Source organism: Neolamprologus multifasciatus, chromosome 13, assembly GCF_963576455.1.
Source record: "Neolamprologus multifasciatus chromosome 13, fNeoMul1.2, whole genome shotgun sequence".
Lineage (NCBI taxonomy): Eukaryota > Metazoa > Chordata > Actinopteri > Cichliformes > Cichlidae > Neolamprologus > Neolamprologus multifasciatus.
Genome location: NC_140451.1, coordinates 22,270,606 through 22,290,362, shown reverse-complemented (window position 1 = coordinate 22,290,362; position 19,757 = coordinate 22,270,606). Strand labels below are relative to the sequence as shown.

Here is a 19,757-nt window from a genome sequence, read left to right as displayed (position 1 = left end):
CAGTTTGAATGCGCACACAACAACTGAACAGGCACCACATCGCCTGAAAACATAGCAAAGCCATTAACCAATCACAAACTGCATCTAAACAGCAACAGACACTTAAGCGACTCGTTTGAAAAGACCTTAGAGACAGATATCGGCAGCAAACACGGGAAAACTTCTGGTGTGCGTTAGCATATTACTCACTGATTAACCAAGCCTTCCGAAACCAGGGGCATTATTGTTATCAGGTCAAATGCGACCTTAGCATGAATGAAGACGCCTGCATTAATGCGGCTGAACACGCCAGCAAGGAAGAGCCAAACATTGTGAAGCACTTTGTCAACACGAGAGCGACTTTTGTTTCAGTTGTGCTGCTTTAATGTTTGTTTGTGTATTGCAGCAGATTTAAAATGATTTAACACACACAGCCATCTACCTGTTGCTTGAAGCACGCTCATCTTGTGTTCACGCTGTCTGGTCGTGGTGTCTTTTTCTTTTCCCACCATTGGATGGCGCCAGAGAAAGGTATTTTCAAACAGAAACAAAATGAAAGCATGGATTTAATCCTTTGTGGGTTTTTTGGTTAGTCTGAACACAAATGAAGAAAATTTAACTAAATCAAAGGTTTTAGGAATTACTTCTGACTTCTAGTGTCTGCAGAGACCACTGGGTGATTCTTTGTATGGCCATTTGGAGCTGTAACCTCTCACCTCATTAACCCAGTCTCTGTAAGAAAATGAAGTTGGACTTTATCTTGGCTTTGGGAGCACCTGGGAGAATTGATGTTCTTTGTGGACTTACCATCTGCTCCTGTATGAAAAAGTTAAAAACTTCTCTCTCTCTGTGGTATTAATTAAAAAATCAGTGCAGCCTCTGCTAGATATTTGTCATTACCTTTCATTTATAAGATGGCTAGACAGCTGCACATGTGACCACTGTTCTAGCAAATAGACTGGCTTCTCACCTTGTAGCTGGACAGTGGGGAAATCTTTTTCAATTAAACACCATACATCAAATCCATGCTTTTAATTTTGGCCCTGAAGCTAATCTGAGTTAAATGATTTTTGTGGAAATTAGTAATTTTAATTTGCACCTTTACTGTGCCGGTCTCACTGAACAGGTTAATTGAAATGTTCAAAGAGCTCACATGTGTGGTGGATGGCGACAGTGGTTAATGACTCTATACTGTGTATTTAAAGGATATGTGAAAATAGAAACTGCTATATGACTAATATTGATGCGATGGTCACAAATTACATTTGTCACATGAACAGTCTACAGGTTTGTAGTGTGAGATTGGGGGGTTTTTTTTCAGACTGTAACAGCAGTTTAATACAACACTGTAACTGCAGCATGACAAAGATGTTAAATGTTCTTGTTGTCTGACCTCCCTGATTCACCTTTGACATAATATTTAGCATGTATCAAAACACATCAACATATAATCACTCATTATTCACCGCTTTCATTAGTCTGATGTAGTTACACTTAGTGATTTGTAAAGAATACACCATGTTTTCCCTTTCAGTGCTCTGCACAGTTGTCAGCCTTGTACCATATTATTCAGTGTGAACATTTTCACATAATAGGGTAAATCTGTAGAGCCATTAACTTTGTGCTTCACTGCAAAGACTGCTGTAGCCTAAACATTTCATTATCTTTTCTTTTTTTTCATTTGGCTGTTAACTGAAATGAAAAGAGGACACTGCATGAATATTTAATTCTTTGTTGTATGTCTGAAGCTGAACTTTCTGCATTCAAAAGTAGGCATCATGTTGCATTTGAACTACTTTGGATAGATAGAAAAGAACTATCACACATATATTAGTGATAGTGAGGGACAGCGATAAAGAAAATTAATATTTCAAATGTATGGGTAGTGAATGATATCTGTACAGACCTATAGTGCACTGTTATCAGCATAATATACTGTAGGTACTAAGCAGAACTCTACTGTGCACTTTTTCACATTTGTATTTCCTTTGTATTTTTCTTGAAACCTCTAAATCTTCACTGAAATCAGTTTGATCTACCTTTATGTAAAAATGTTGCCATTGTGTACAACCATTGATAAACAAGAAAGCATTTACGTGGGTCATCTTTTCTATATTTTAATACCTATGTGCTTTTCTGAACTAAAACAAGACTATTTTTTAATTCACAAAGATGGCAAATGATGTATACAGTACATCATAAATTCACTATTCCCTTACTTCCAAATCACCATTTCTAAATGCTGAACTTCAGATATAATCTAACCGCATTTCTAATTGTAACGCTTAAACCTTGAACAATCTTGTAAGGAAGACAGGAATGAACCGAAATGTCTTCTAATTCAAGATCTTTAACCACACACACACACACACACACACACTGCTGATCTATTGAAAACACAGTATCTCTAACAGTGTGCCTTCCTTTACAGGGCTGGGGGATGCACGCGGTTCTGTTTTGTGCCAGAGGCGGTGGTACTGCTGCACTGTGGACTAATACCCTGGATGTAATCCAGCTGCACTGCGTCCAATTAAAGCACCACGTAAAGCTTTGAACACTGGGCTGTTACGGCTCCGGTAACTCAGTTCTCGCAACGATTTCTGAGCTCTGGGCAAAAGTGTATCTGCTGTGAAATGTTAATAAAGTGATGATAGTGTTGCCATTTAATCTCGTCACACTGACTTGCAAAACATTCAATTAGCTCTTTTAATATTTTAAAGCTTCTATTTTTCCCCAAACCCCACAAAAAAAATTCATTACCAAACTCCAGAGTTCAACGTGACGCTTATGACATCAGCCTTACCACCAGCCACGTAATCGTGCGTCGCACTTCTATTTTTACACTAAAAAGCTATTTTTGAACATGAGTGCACCAGCGTGCTTCAGACGCTGGCAGTAAAAGACAATAGAATGTAAGTGCTCAAACACAGCGACTGCTTTAAGCACTTTTTGTCCTTAAAAAAAGCCGTCCATCATGTCAGTGCGCAATTGCGCAGCAGGAACCCCCGATGTGTGAGACCAGTGACATGACCACTGAAAAAACTACCGCAGCGCCGCAAGAGAACCAGCCTCCTACTGTGACCCCATTCCAGTAAAGAAGACTTCTAAATTCCCCCCACAGTAACAAGGTGAGCGGTCTCTGTGCGAATTTCCCACAACCCCATCTTCGACGCTGCTGGAAGAGTAGCTTCGTGTAATGAAGACGTTCGTATCCCGGTAAGGGTAAGCAGCATGTGCATCTGTTGGACTCATATACGTTGTGTCCCCAACTCACGATGACAGCTCGCATCAGGACTGTGGATGCACTTTTCAAAAGTCTGGGTTTCTGAGAGGAAGCATGATGGACGCAGTGGACATAGTTGCCTCTGTGCTGGTTTTGGGGATTATTGTCGTGTCGCTGCTGTCCAACGTTGTGGTGCTGATCTGCTTTATGTACAATCCGGAGATCCGCAAACAGGTACCCGGCCTTTTTATTCTCAATTTGACGTTTTGCAACCTGTTGCTGAGCGTGTCCAACATGCCACTAACTCTGATCGGGCTCATCACCACGGGCCACCCCGGGGGCAGCGGTTTCTGTCAAATTGTGGGTTTCCTCGACACTTTTCTCACCACAAACTCCATGTTGACCATGGCAGCTCTTAGCATCGATAGATGGGTGGCGGTGGTGTTCCCGCTGAGCTACCACTCAAGAATACGGCACCGGGATGCAGTGATAGCTCTAGGATACACGTGGATACATTCACTTTGCTTCTCCACGGTGGCTACCTGCCGTTCCTGGGTCGGCTACAACCACCTTTACGCATCGTGCACGCTGTGCAGTGTGAGAGCGAAGGGAGCCGGGACGCAGTTCATCATTTTCACCGTGGTTTTGCACTCTCTCACTTTCCTTCTCACGCTGATCGTGCTGTGTGTAACGTATCTCAAAGTTCTCAAAGTTGCGAGGTTTCACTGTAAACGCATCGACGTCATTACTATGCAGACACTGGTGCTGCTTGTGGATATCCACCCCAGGTAAACAAGCATTAGAGATGCATTCGCTCTAATCCACCTGTCCTTTTAATACATGTGTCTTTTCATAAAATATTTCCACCCGTTGTTATTTATGTTATCCAGTGTGTAATGTATTGTCAAACAATCATTTGGATACTTTGGAGTTTAAATCATTCTGTCAGCAAATTGTGATTATATAAGAAAACCTTTATTTAGTGCATTTATTTAAATCAACCAGAATCTTTACAGATTTACTGGCTGTTATAAAGCTGTCCATCATATTGATAATTTCTATCAAAATTTATAATCAAATTTTGGACATTTGATTGAATAAAATAACCACATTTGATTCCTAGTAACAGAATTGAAATGCTCTCTCTTTGTATATTTTCTTTCTATCTCTGTAGTGTGAGAATCTCTGATGTAATTGTCTTAGATAACAGTGTACTGTTCTCTTCAAGTCTGCCTCATATGTCTTCTCTTTTGACTGCTTAATTATATTTGCATGTCTCTGATAATGCATACAAGGGAGATAATCCTACCTGTGTGCTTTGACAGTGTACGCCAGAAATGCTTGGATGAACAGAAGCGGAGGAAGCAGAGGGCCACCAAAAAAATCAGTACATTCATCGGCACATTTATGGTGTGCTTCACGCCTTATGTCATTACAAGGTGAGGAGCGATGTATAATGCTGTATATGGTTTGTGGATGCGTATGTGTGTGTGGGTGGGAGCAGAATCCATGTTTGTGAGAGATATTTACTACCATACTGTCACCAGAAGATGTGATGGTTTCGTACATTTTTCTTCATTTTGAATCAAAAGATTAAAAATACATTTTTAACAACTGGCATCAAGGAGATATTGGACTACAGCTAATGATCAAAAGCTTATCAAGTACAGCAATACAGATGGTGGTAACTACTGTATGTGTAAGATAATATTTTAAATATTTAAGCTACTACATCTTTACTTCATTCTTTACAGTATAATGTGCACTCACTGTTTGCACTTGCTGTTAATAACAAGTGCAAAAATTGCTCTTGCTGGTTTGTCCAACCTTTATTTTGATGTAATAGGAATTTAAAAAGAAATCATCATTTGCAAGAACTTGAGAATCCACAAAAGCCGCAGCCATCTGTTCAGATTCCCCAAACATAGTGATGACATTTCAGTGAAGTGAAATGAAGTGATGACATTTTCACAGTACTGAGGCACTGGTGGAGATTCATTAAATGTTGTAGATTTCTTCCATTTCACTCATGTAAGAAGCTGCACTTTGTCCATCAATTGTATGTGACTTTTCTTCCCATGTTTTCTCTGTTTGAGGTAGAATTGTAGAGCTTTTCATCCCAGGACCCATAAACCCTCACTGGGGTGTGCTGTCCAAATGCTTGGCCTACACCAAGGCAGCAAGCGACCCATTTGTCTACTCACTGTTGCGTCACCAGTACAGGAAGACCTGCAGCCTTCTGGCAAACAAAGTCCTCAAGAGGAGCACGTTCAACTCCTCCTCACTCAGGATAGAGAACAATGCAAGGAGAAGTGACAACTCCTCCAACGCAACCAACAATGTCCAACCACCGACCGAAAAACCCCTCGGCCAGTGAACGTCAACACAGTGACAGGTGAAGTGTTGGATGCTGACATTTTCTTCTGAGTTTGAGATAACATAAAAAGTGATATTATAATATCAAACGTTTCTCACGTAATTACTTGTTTAGGGACAAGATATTTTGTACTTTTTATTGTGAACAAATTCAATGAAAAGACCAAAACCAGCAATGTGTTACTCCGCATCTCCATACTTTATTAATTTGCCACCGTTTCTGACTTAGATAGCTAAATGCTCAGATTGTGCTGCTTTTTTCGCATCTGTATTCCTGAATGCAAAAATGCATTGACCGTTATTGACAGTGACATCTCTTTATTTACAGCAGATGCCCATGTTCATGATTACAAGAAGCATGTCACACAGTGCTACTTACTGTAGATGTGTTTTTCAATTATTATTTGTTAACTCTCAGTACAGTAGGTTTATTGTGGAGGGGGGGGGGGGGATGTAGGCCAGCTATGTTTGTAGACTTTAATGGCATTGAGGATTTAATACAAGTGTACATCTTTTTCTGCAAAGGTTTTGGACCTGTTTTTCGTGATATAGCTTTGTAGCATTCTGGTAAATTTGTGTGAAATACCTAGACTGCTGTGGCATGGTAATCTAGTGACTGTTTCAAAGGCACAAACTGCAGTGCACGTGAACAAGACTGCCGCCCCATCTCCAAAATGCAGAACAAAGGAACAGAAGTATCTGATTACCTCAAATCGATGTATTTATAAGTTATATTGTTTGAAAAAGATGCTCAAAGTGTTGTGTTCCACCTAAAGCGAATTGCTGCATGTCTTGACTGAAATTCAAGCATAACCTCTGACCTCACTCATGATGAAGAAAGCTGGATTAAATACTTCACGTGTTCATGGAATCGTTTAAAGCAGATGATATTTTAAAGTTGTGTTGCACCACACTGATAGTTTTATTGAAAATACTGTACAGTATAACTGTGAGGCCTGACTTCTAAAGTGCCTATGAAGTCTCTGATTGAATCACAACACAACAGAGGGAACACTTTTCTCAATGGTTGTGTTATGGTAAAGTGTGCGATTTTAATCCTGTTTAAGTAGTCCGTTTTGTAAGTAATGTTTATTTTGTAATACAACCTCGTTATGTGGTTGCATAAGGCAGCACAAGGTGAAATGTTATTGAATGTGGTAGCAGCTATTCGGTAATGTGTAATTAACATTTGAGCTCATGTCATATGAGTGGCTGTGCGATATCTGTGTTGTAAGACAACACTGACTAATCAGGATGTTGTGTTTTTACTTTACTGTGACAGTATGAAGCCTTTAAAAGGCAAAAAAAAAAAATCTATTTATTTTTGTCAAAACTGTGTCTGAATTTTGCTAATACGTTTGTGATGATATTGCAATAAATGCTGTGCATTTTGACATTTGAAACTGTGCCAAGCTGTCTTCTTAAACATTAATCATCTGTATTTTTATTGAGATGATGCATAGAGAATTCAGCAAATCTGATCTTGAACAATGCTTTACTATAGCACCAGTCTGCCAACACCTTTATTCTCCCACGATGATTAAGTCATGGAGAAATAATAATTAACACGAAAAATCATTTAAGGGTCCCTCCCACTACTGCTGCTGTTGATGTGGCAGCAGAACAAAGACTTTATACAAAAGCATCAGGATTGAAAGTTAAAGGCTTTCTTAATTGCAGAGCTTCTAGAAGGAGTGGGAAAAGAATAAAAGAAGCCACAAAAAAGGGATGGAGGTAGGCATTATCTCGCCAAATGCTGCGGCAGTTTTCAAAGGTCCTTGCCATCTGTGTCATCTATCCTACTTAAATCCAATGCAAAGAAAATTGAATCAAAAAATTTAAAACGATCATGTCTTGTCACAAGACAAAACTGCCCCCACTAAATTGAATTATTCACCAAAAGGGCAAAAGATGAGCTGACCATATCACTGTGAAGCACACCAAGCGAGGGCAATTAGCTGAAAGTATTCAGTGAGTTGGGAAGGAGCCCCAGTCTGGAGGTGTGTGCATACCACATCTCCCTGGGAGATTTAGTGAGTGGGTAGTGTAGTGGCAGACACAAACCTGCCATACACGAAATGCTGTGTACAGACCTAGTGATTAAGTCACTCTGTGTGGGAAGGACAAGAAAGCAGAGGAGGAAGAAGAAGAACATGAGTTTGCTGGATGACTTCATGCAACCCGAGTGTCAGGGCACGACGAAGGAGTGGCGCTCGCTACAGTTCTCCCACTCAGACAAAGTAAAAGTTGTTTGTGTAAAAAAAAAACATTTACGACCATGTGAGGTAAAAATTCAGTTCAGTATCAAAGGATTTATGGTTTTATGTGAGCTTTAAACGCTGTACAAATTTGACTTCCTGATCAGATTATGTCAGGTCTCTTAAACTGATCAAGCTCAATTTAAAATGTCAGTGCAGTCTCCGTCTTTACAGTGTTGTCTGAGTTTATTGAACAAGCTATAACAGGTCATCATACCACAATAGTAAAGTAGAAGTAGAAGTAGATTGCAGTAGATTACATAGAATACAGTATGTGTGTGCAAATTTATCATAAAGGACAAAGCTCATAAACAAAATATTAATAACTCATAAAAGCATGCAAACATGGCAGACCTCTAAATTCTTGAAAATATGCAGTGATTAAGTTTTAGAGCTAAAGAGCCACTACAATCTAAATGTGGCATTTCACACGGGTGTTTTAAAAGACTGTAGCAAAATAAATTGGCTGTCAAATTTGTGCAAGACTGCCACAGTAGCTGGAGTCACCCGTGTGCTGCAACCTCTTTTAATCAGCAGCAGCTACAGCGAGCTGAATAAGAAAAGAATTACCGTGCACACACTGAGAAAACGTAACTGACTAATCTTTTTAATTTCTGTTAGACAATCTTTCACCGTGAGCTCTCTCTGGTCTGCTCATTAATTGCAGAAGCACATAGAAGGGTTTACAAACAGTATCCATAGATGTTTAAACATGACATATCCGAGGAAAACAGCAGATAATGATGATAATGAAGGCATGGCTTTCTATTATGTCCCCTTGTCTCACTAGGCCCTCTATTCTCTAGTTTTCTTTGTCTTTAATCTCCAAGTATTCCTTATATAGCAGTTTATCCTAATCTCTTCCAGTAAATCTACCAGACAAACAACATAATATGAATCATGGGAATGTTGGGCTTAAATGTCAAAGTTTTCCCCATGCCCTTAAGCAAACAGCCTGCCCTGCTCATAGATGTAATAAAAAGACCATCTATTTTTGTCCAGGAATGCTGCATTTGTTTTGTTTTTTTCCCCTGGGTTTTTTATTTTTTATTTATTTTTTTGTCCCCCAAACCACTACAGAAACGTTTAAAGAGTATCACTGCCTTCAAGCGAAAACCTCATACTACTGTTTTCAGTATCTTCAAGGACTTCGTGGTTAATTTTAACATTCCACAAACTTATAAAGGCAATAATTCAAAATGTAAAAATTAAAAAAGAAAATATGATTTGAAAGCTTTTCACATGATAAAATTAATGAGCAGCAAGAGTTATTTGTTTTGATACCATGGATAACTCACCATAAGGACAAAGTCCACACTGTGTGTTCACATCTGCAGCAAAAATGTCAGCAAATATTAAATTAATAGCATTACAAGTCTGTTATGCTCCAGCCATCTGTTCAGCTTGTAAACATTGATTCTACTGCTTATGGACATGCCAATATGTGTTTATGTATCTGCATATTTTGAGCATTAACTGAATACTGATGCCCACTTGCTTTTCCAAAATGAGACAAATTTAAACTATAAAAAAATGATTTAAGATGAGTGGTCAAAGAGGTCACTTTCACAAACTGGCTCAAGCTGCAATCATGTGAAAAAGAAAGTTTTATTTGTAGTCCCATGAAAAATAAAGAGCACCATTACTGAGCAGTAACTGAGGATCAGTAGAAGCTAGGTCCTACTAATTAAATGCACTTAATTAACTGATTATCAGTACATGTGACCACTAGCTTTGGCATTTTGTTAGTGTGGAGCATCTTGGTGTGTGTTAACACAGTACTACAATTTTCCCAGGAGTGGACATCCCAGCAGACTAGCCCAAAGGTCAGTCAATACTCAGAGAAACTACAAAAAACCCATGTCTACATTTGGGTCAGATCTTAGTTAGCAGGTTAAATTTAATGACAGTATAACAGAAAAAGACTGAACTAGTAAGGCTTGTTTGGAAGGGCTGGAGAAAATCTCATCTCTCCTAAAAGAACATGCCAGCATTGCTTAGCTTTTCAAAGTTCATCTGTTCATCTGAACAAACCACAGAATTTCTGGGACAATGTCGCTTAATGCACAGCACCATGTCAGCAAATTAGCACAAACACAGCACAACTGTCAGGCACGGTGGTGGAGGGGTGATGTTTGGGGTATGACCTGACAACCCAGTATCACAGCAAAACGTGTTATAGACATGCCGGTTCCTCGTGTCCATTTCACACTTTACCTCTCCAAAACATGAAATGGAGACGCATCTAGAAGAGACCAGCAGACAGAGGTAATATATTTAAAGCCAAGACGTCGGTAGTGAGCAAAAAACATAAAAAGTGCATCCCAGAGTCCTTAAAAAGCTTAAACGATTAAGCTAGTAAAGGGTGAATTGAATGAGGTGGACCAGCATGTCTATTACATGTTTTGCCACGAATAGCAAAATATGCTAGAGTCAAATGTGAGGCCATCTGTCCAACACCTAAAGCTTAGCTGAAACTGTGTCATGCAATGGGACAATGATCCCAAACACACAGAATAGCTGAAGGAGAAAAGACTCAATGTGCTGCAGTGGCACAATCAAAGTGCAGACTTCAGCTGATTGAAATGCCAGGACCTTCAGAAAGCTGTTCATAAACAAATGCCTGCAAACCTCCATGAACTGAAGTAATGTTGTAAAGAAAAAACTCCTCCACGACAATGCGACAGACTGATAAAGTAACGCAGTGGCTTCAAGTTATTGCTACAAGTGGTTCTACATGTTATTGTATTATGTGGAGTACTTAGTTTTTCACAGGATTCCACAGTCCTGTGAAATCTTATGTGAAAATGAACAAATCCACACAAGATGTTATTTTTCATTAAAATATAATTTATTAAACATAAACCACCACAAACACCAAAAAGGGCGAGTGAACTAGACAGACAGCAATTCATCTAGGCCAGCTTTTACGACCTGGAAGCCCCAGGATAACTGCAGTGGCTTATAACCCTCCCTTGTCAACCAGTCATCATCAAGAGTAGGCCAGGACCACCTCGGAGACAGTGGGAGGGGTGACATAGTCACCAAATCCAACAGAGACCATATCTGTCTACCTTAAATTGAATTGTAATCATCCAATAGAGACCAAAATAGACATTTCATTCTGAAGCACAAATGTCAACCTCAGACTAGTGATTGGGCTGTATAACCACAGGAGTCAGTGGCTTTCATCCTCTCGAGACCAGTCATCCTGTGTAATACATTGGCAAGCCATCAAATAGTTCAATTTTCAATAATCATAAACACAAAAGTTTTAATTATTTATTTGTTTAAATAAAAGTCATCATGATGATATCAGAAAATTGGTCAATTTATTTTACTGGAAAAACACATTAATTTAGGGTGATTTTCTCATTGTTCTGGAATGGTTCTACATCACTAAATCATATCACTCCATCTATCCATCCATCCATCCCCTCTCTTAGTCACTTATCCAGTTTTAGGCTTATGGTCTCCTGAGAAACAGTGTTCGTAAAAACATGCAATATTTTAAATGATTTGTTTAGAAAAAAGTTTTTTGTTTGCTTTGTTGCGTTTGTTGAAAAGAATGATATCAAGAAACAAATTTTCCATGACTTCAGACAAAAACATCTGCTAATGCAATCCCCACAAAAGTGTTATTGTAGCTATAAGATATTGTTATTAAGACTTCTTTCAAAGGGCATTTGTGGTATGATTTTCATGTGCTGCACACAAGCTCTAATTAAGATGTACAGAGATTATCTTGCTAGCACACGGTACAACGTGAGAACCACATTGTTCCAGATTCAAAGCAATAAAAGCACTAATGAACCTACTGTAACCCCATCTGGTCTTTATGCAAACCTTGACTGTTGTCCAGCTTTGAGAGCTACACTATCGGCACCGTCCTCAGAATAATCAAAGAGTTTCACGGTGCATTCACTGTGCAATCAATTAAACATGCATGTATTGAAGAGATATATGCTTCTTTCAGATCTGTGCATTTCTAAATTTTGACAGGAAAAGACAGGAGGGAACGAAAGACTCATGCACATCTATGATAAAGGAAACATGAGACCTCACTTCAAGTACTTCCTCTTTCTCCTGCAGCTTCTTCTTGTCTGAGTCACACACACAGCTGAGTAATGTTGCCCTGAATCAAACAGAAAGCTCCAGAGGTGGGAATTCTTCTACACTTCTTAAAAATAGATCAGAGGGTAAAAGATGCTCCACATTTTTTATTCCTCATCAAAATTCAAGACGAGGCAGCAGAAAGGTTAAGATGTAACCACAAAGCTTTTATTTGCAAGTCAATAATAAAGCTAATCTATTTAAATACAAATGCTTGCTCCAGGTGTTTATCACTGCTTCTTAAAGAGTACTCCACAGTACTCTGTGATTTCCTGCTTGGCCACTTTTAAGGCATCATGTGGATATGGTAATGTTTGGGTGACTTTAACTGTGCCAGCTGCTCTGAGAGCATCAATACTGACAGTTAATGAGAGGATGATGTATGTGGCTTCAGTGTTCAGACTGAGTCATTTCTAACCATCTGCTTCATGATCACGAGATACAATAACGGGAGAAAGTTGGGGTGAATTTGCGATTTTTGTGCATAACCGATGGCTTCCGATGAAACTTTTGATTTTTGTCAAATGATTGATTTCATTTTGAGTTATTAAGATATTTTACATTAACAACAAAATATAACTCGGTATGAAATAATAGATTTCGTTATGAGGTGTAGCTTTAAAACTCCATGTTTGCGAGTCGGCTTTTGAAGGTATGAGTTGATAGCTGAAAGATAAATTCTGTAGCTTGCAGCATACAGATGGATGAATACATGAAATATAGACTGGCATTCGATGAGGAGGGTTATATCAGATGGTACTCTGCAGTAAAACTAATTCAGGTTGTCCTATTAACAATGTGTGCATGTAATATAAATTGATCGAGGTGTTACCTCAGCTATAACGCAACTGCACCTGCATCTGGAAACTTTGTGTCAGACAAGTTAAGTCTGGTTTTAACAAACTGCCGACAAGCTTACAGCAACAAATGCTGTCTGTGCTCCCCGAGTCTTTTTCTGACCTTCATGTTTCGAGTTAGCATGCAGCCCATGTTTACCCATCCTGCCAAGTATACAAGGCACATATTCAGACAGCTGCCTCCTACTTCACTGATAGAACACTGCATCCAGACTCCCATCTTACTCAAATCCATTAATTTCACTCGATAGTGTCTCAATTTTAATTAAATCCATTTTTTAAATTTGTCACACGCTGTTATCAAGCTACAGTGGCACTCTACTGATGTAATTATGCAAGAAAAACTGTTGTTTTCAGTCACATACCCATTCAAAGCAGCGTACTTCTATAATATCTAATGAGCAAACCAGTGCATCACTAGCTTCTGTCATTTTGATATAAATCCTTCGGATAAACTTTAGGCTATGAGCCAATGCCGTGAAATGCGCCTGACAGGTATTTCCACCTTTTTCATTACCTTGCTGTCAGCTGCAGTGAGGGTTGTGTGTGATAAAAATGTGCCAAAGACCCAGTGTGACATGTGGTACCATTAAAAATCCCATCAGACAATAATTGAGACCAAAGAGGGGCACATCTAAACTGACACAGGGAGGACGTTTATCCTTTATGAGGTGAGTGAAAGCTCGCAGAAGGTTAAAGCAAAAGCAGAAGTGAAGAAAACAACAATGGTTATATTATAACATACTGCATTGATAGATTCATGGCCCGAGAGGGAAAAATATGTCCACTAATGCTGAGTGGAGCAATATGAAGAATAGAAATAGAAGGGCATTTAAACGTAACAGGATGTGACTGTCGCTCACTGACCATATATGTCTTTTTCCAGCCTCGTTCCAGTCAGTCAATACCCTCAAATGGTGAGGAAATTTCCGGCAGAAATGTAAGGAGGCTGCCATTATAAGAGGCAGAAAAAACCCAAAGAGAGGGATTGGGAATCTATCAGTAGAACTGCGAACAAAAGTGATCCATGTAATTATTCTTTCAGACACCTAAGAGCCCACGGCTTAGGGAAAATCCATCAAGTCATTTCATTATCAGAGAGACGTCAGCATTGAAAAGAACTGGAGACAATGGAGCCACTTTCTGGAGAACTGTGGTTACACATGAATAAGCCTCTCTCACAGAGGTCAAATGAACATACAAGCTGCGAAAAGGAGAATCACTATCAAGTGAAAATACTTGAGAACAATGATTGAGAGACACCTACAATTGCTGATGACCTTCTTGTATATTTCCCATTGTGAAAACATAAGTGCATCCAGGAACAAAAATGTAGTGATCTGTGAAGAATTTGAAAAGCATTCCAGTTCCTTGCTCAGTACTTAACCACATCTTGAAAGGACACTCCTTTAGATCCTTTTCATTGCACGGTGTTATCAATAAAGGACACAAAGCAGTTATGTCTATTTACATCAGCTTGAGTACAAGTGCAAAGAACAAGTTCAAAGCTTTGTTGAACCAAGTGAAACTATGCTCACAGCACTGTTAATTTAAAAAAAAAAAAAAAACTCCTGGTTTCTTCCACTGGACAGTGTCTGCATGGGTTTTGTCTCAATACTCAATTTTCCTCAAATTTTGAACACTACACTTGTCAAGTGAAGTGGAAAGCTATAGGTGTGAATTTGTGGAAACCTTTTGAAGGACTCTAAATGTGCCAGCACGTGGAGTATATGCAGTGTATGTTAAATTTCCTTGCAAACACAGAACGTGCAACACAAGGGCGTAGATTTGGCATGGACGGAAGGGACATGTCCCCACCAATATCCAGCGATTATTGAATTGTCCCCACCAATAATTTGATCTCTTCGAGTAAAGAAAAACAAACCCGATAGAAAGAAAAAAACGATCTGTCAGCGTCTCATTCACCCAGCGGTGCAGAAAGAGTTCTCTACTGGAGTCCTACGTCATGTGACAAATATGGCCAATGTGATTGGCTGTGCCTTTCAGGGAGCTCTGTTTAGTTTTAGCAGCGGCAAGCCTACGCTGCGAGGACCTTCAAGGAGGAGAGGAGGACGGCAGCAAAAAGGAAGAACCTGGATATAAGAAAGTGTTTTTCAAAGAAACCTGTAAGTCACTTAAAGCCAAGTTCACTCATAAAATGTGTCCGTCATAATAACGTTACAGGCTATGCTAGGCTTTAGTCCACATCAGTCTAAAACGGTATGTAACCATGAATAACGTGTTTTGGAAACTAACTGCACAACAGGCAGCACTATTAGTTCTCTCAGTCTCAGAGCAGCATTTCTAATTTTGATTGAAACTGTCAGAAAACGGAAGCCTCGAGCGAGCCAGGATATTAGTTTACAGAGGCTGTTAAAATTATATGTCTAACGTTAAAATGTTGGTGACACAATAATTTCATCCTAATGGTACTGACATATTCATAGGGTTAATTTTTGAGACAAAATATCATGAGGTAGTCATGATTTTGCAAATATTCCAACCAACAATGGTGACACAAGATCACAGGTGAAATTGGATGATGACTTGTTGGTTCATTACTGTATTTGAAGCTGTATTTGAAATATGGCTGAAGTAAACTAAACTCTAAAATACTTAGTCAGTCATTTGTTTAATAGTAATTTAACATTATATAATTCAATTGTAAAACTATGAATTGTAATTTTAAATGGCTTAAAAGCATGTAGAATAGCATATGTAGGCAAGTATATTTCTCCTTTTTTTTTTATCAAGAAGCAAAGACAAAAAGGAAAAAAAAGAAACAGGACAGGGTTCGGTGGTTGAATCATCCGTCCCCACCAATGCCAAAACCAAATCTACGCCCTTGGTGCAACATGTTCCACAGCAGAAGCACCATCAACACCATCCGCCATCCATTAGCTGATATGTGTGATTGTATGAGCGAGTTTGGATGCATGTGTAAAGAGAGGGATCTAAAAGGGAAAGCAAATAAAAGATGGCATGACATTAACCTGAGAGAGAAATGGAATCATCATGCAATCATCGCCTGCTGTGAACTATGAAAGCTTCTTATACATTTACCCTGGTCCAGTGGTCACACTTCTCACTAAAAGGGCAAAAGAAAAATTTCCAGGCTGGTGATAGATTACCGGCAAGAAATACTACAATAATGTGTGTTATGGTAGTATTGCAGGGGCCTTGCACTGAGTGCTGCCAGAAAAGCTTTAAATCTGCATATATTTGGCAATCTACTGAAAGGCTATAATATCTTTCTGTGAAAGGATTTTCTTTAATTTGGTACTTTGATGATGATGGTAAAAATCATTTCCACATTTTTAAGGAACATGTTAAAGAGATATTCATATTCCTCCTTTATTATCTAATAACTCACTTTTAATAACTGTGTTTATTAATAGCACCAACAACAAAGATTCTTGTTTCTCACAAATTTGAATCATCATTCAGCACATCATCACATTACAAAAGCAATTATCAATGCATTTTAAGTTTGGCATACTGTAATTATTTGTGACGAATGAGGAGGATGAGTCAGAGATAAAGCAGTGCAGCAGCTCAGTTGATAGTTGCAGATTGACCTTGCTTGACTGAACAAAGAGTCTTGGTCGATGACTTTATAAATAGACATGTTCACTTTATGTGATTCAGAACGATATTTTTTGCATTCCCATCACGTTTCCTGTCACACAGGATACATCCAAATTAATTGAATCTTCTTTAATCACTCACACTTCTGTGTACTTGTGAACATCATAATATCACTTTGTATCAGTACAGTAACATGTGTATTTCTCGCCTTACCAGGAAAGAATAGTAGTTTCACAACAAGTTACACAGGAGACAGAAGTTCTGCAGTGGATCTTTGCGGGTTAAAATTCAGAGCAATTTCTAAGCCTCGATCAGTGTTGTGAGAGCAGATGTAGCCATTTATGTTTCACACGTGAAAAACTGGGCTAAAGTACTGAAGACAGCTATTTGTGTCAAAGTCAACAATGTTTTGTATTTAAGCATGACTACAATTATCTTATAAACATAATAGAGTAATGTGCAAAAAACTAAGTCACCTTTAATTCTTCAATATGTTTTGTTAGGAAAACGAGAAATTGGTGGAGAGATTTTTGGAAATATCTGCAAACATACATATTTAGGGGAAAACAGGGTTTATACACTTTCTTTCCATTCCTTATGTAGCCTTCAGGAATAGTTCTCCAGGTTTCTGGAAGAACATTCAAAGCTTTCCTTTGCCTTTTGTTCTCATTCTCTATCAAGATGAGCCCGCACCACTTTAATAATGTTGAGGTCTGTGCTCTGTGGAGGCCAATCCATGACTGATAGTGTTTCACTGTATGCTTTTCTATCCAGGTATGCTTTTACTAGCAGTGTGTGGAAGATCATTGTCATGAAGTCATTGTCTATCAGACTGTTTTCAGGTGGTATTACATGGTTGATCAAAGATGTACTTTTCTGCTTTAATATTCCATCAGTTTTGATAAGATCCCCACTGGCTGAAATACAGCCCTGAGTCATAAAAGAGCCTCCACCATGTTTACCAGATGGCTGTAGACACTCACTGTTATACCTCTCATTTGACCTCCTCCATATATATTGATGATACTGAGTATATATGATAATGTGAAGCAAAAGTTTCAAGTTTGGATTCATCAAGTTTTGGATTCATCACTCCATAACCTACATACAACCTGTTGTTGTTGTAGTTTTTTGACAGGCTAGAAACAAAATGCCTAAAGATAAGTGAGACTTATGTGAAGACACAACAGCGGTTCATCCAATGAGTGAAAAAGCAGCCGATATTCAAAAAACATTTGAAAGACCTGCAGGAAGAAAACCAAAATTCCTCCCTAACTATAGATAAATACCCAGATAATGCTGTTTTTTAGCATTCTGATAATTAAAGAAGAAGAAGAAAAAAACAGCTTTGGCAAAGTAGTGATTTATGAGGGGGGAGGAAGCATTATAGACTGTCAAGTACAAAATTCTGCAAATGCTAAATGTTAGATGAAGATGAGGCTTTATAAATATTTGTTGCTAACACACTAGCTTTGAAAATCTACACACCAACTACAAACTCTATGCCAAATGAGCCAAAAATAAACACACCTTTTCAAAGGCAAACAATCCTTAAAAAACTCAATCATTAAATGAAAAAATATCATCTGAATAGCATGCAAAGCACCAGATCTATTGCAAATATACCACACTATCTAGACAAATAACGGGAAAAAGGTACTCATTTTTCTTACATTTTTTAACCCCTTTATCAAACAACAAGAACACACAAGAAAAACAATGCAATAGAGAACACAACGCTAATTAAGCTGCATGTAAAGGAGTAGGTTTTGCTTACTGGAGGACCCAAATATTAACACAAAGGAGGTAGAAGGAGCAAAATCCAAATCCTCACAAAGGTCAGACACAGGCAAACAAGTCCAGTGAGGGGCAGATAAAAGACCAGCTCAAAAAAATCAGACAAAAGGTCACATGTGGGATTAAAAACCGCAAACATAGTGAAACACAAAAATATACGAGAACCACGGGAAATGCTTGTCAGCTCAGTTTGACAAGTGAGAGGTAAACAACTAGAAGTTTAATTACTGAAGAGGGTGATAAGCTTATTGGAAACTGGTGTGACTTATACAATACAGGTGAAACTACAGGGCAGGGCAGATGATTACAAAGGCAGCATTGCAACCCGACTCAAAAGCCTCAACATAACCATAGAAACTGACACCAGATTTTTTTCTAAAAATAGTTTTTATTTTAAATTACATAATAAGTTAGCTAAAACATTTGGTACCGCAAACAGCATAAAGACAAAGATTGGTGTGCCTCGATAAAACTTGCCTCAGGCATGCCTTTATCCACACTTCACCAGGTGTGGTCAATTCAGCCCAGGCAACACCCAAAGACTCTTTCACTGCCACTGCAAAAAGAATAGGGGTTGCAACCATGGAAAGAAGACTACAAATTACTTAACAGCAAGTAAACATCATACCACAAAGAATATGAATTCACTTTGAAGCAGTTACCGAATCCACAGGCTATAGCTTCTATTAATGGTTATGGAGATAGTGACAGTATTTGAGTTCCAGAGTATAAAGAGCAGAAATGTTTTCTTAATAAAACGTATGTGCCCCTTTTTTGTATTTATTTGAGTGTTTTATCACTCTATTTTTATTGTTATATTTGTATTTTTTGTAATATTGAACATAAGCAGACTTGTATGAGTATGTGTCCCTGTGCACATTATCATTCAACATGAGTGTGTGTCTTTCAAACACTGAAAAGCAAAAAAATCATTGACAAAAATGTTGCATTTCTCTATTTCAACAGAATGACAAAAACAGAGTCCCAGCTGAGGGCAACTCTATTGTGCAATCAAATGAGATAGCAGGATGAGTTTCCTCACACCGAAATTGAAGTCATAGAACAGTTCAACCATGACTGATTGCCTCTGTTCAGGACTCGTAGTACACAGAGATTTATCTCTATCATTCTTTTACCCCTAGTCCCTGCAAAGAAAAAAAAAAGAGAAACTGTTGTTTAGAGACCAATATACACACCATGAGGACTCCTCAACACATGGCTGGTCCAATAGCACCATTTTTGTTCTGTTCAGTGTAAATAAAAGGTGAAAATAACACAGCAATACACAGGTTTGTTGCTGTGGTGTTTAAACAATGCTGTATTCTAAGTATACTAAGAATCCCTTAGTATACTTAGACCCAAAGTGAGCCAAAAATACCTCACACACCACTACACCACCACCACTAGCCTGAACCGGTAATACAAGACAGCATGGATCCATGCCTTCATGTTGTTTATGCCAATTTATGACCCCAGGCAACATTTTTCTAGTTTTCTATTGCCCAATTTTGATGACTGCTTTCAAATTGTAGCCTCAGTTTCAAGTTTTTAAGTGACAGGAGTCCC

The 19,757-nt window shown here is 38.5% G+C and overlaps 1 protein-coding gene across 2 annotated transcripts; it reads left to right on the top strand.

The window, feature by feature from the left end:
• Window positions 1–2,139: 2,139 nt before the first annotated feature.
• Window positions 2,140–6,053, top strand: LOC146505550 (G-protein coupled receptor 26-like). 2 transcript variants are annotated; one of them, XM_085182497.1, is made up of 4 exons: window positions 2,140–3,990; window positions 4,528–4,641; window positions 5,303–5,597; window positions 5,910–6,053. In XM_085182497.1, the coding sequence occupies exons 1-3, from the start codon at window positions 3,317–3,319 to the stop codon at window positions 5,577–5,579; spliced, it is 1,065 nt and encodes a 354-aa protein (XP_085038623.1). In that variant the 5' UTR covers window positions 2,140–3,316; the 3' UTR covers window positions 5,580–5,597; window positions 5,910–6,053. The 2 variants fall into 2 exon arrangements, with proteins under 2 accessions (XP_085038623.1, XP_085038622.1); XM_085182496.1 differs by having other exon boundaries at window positions 2,141–3,990; window positions 5,303–6,053.
• Window positions 6,054–19,757: the final 13,704 nt, after the last annotated feature.

Excerpts from the sequence above, each read along its gene's own strand:
- LOC146505550 (XM_085182497.1), top strand. The coding sequence starts at position 3,317 with ATGATGGACGCAGTGGACATAGTTGCCTCTGTGCTGGTTTTGGGGATT. Across the intron at positions 3,991-4,527 it reads CTTGTGGATATCCACCCCAG|TGTACGCCAGAAATGCTTGG; the intron begins GTAAACAAGCAT and ends GTGCTTTGACAG. Across the intron at positions 4,642-5,302 it reads ACGCCTTATGTCATTACAAG|AATTGTAGAGCTTTTCATCC; the intron begins GTGAGGAGCGAT and ends TGTTTGAGGTAG.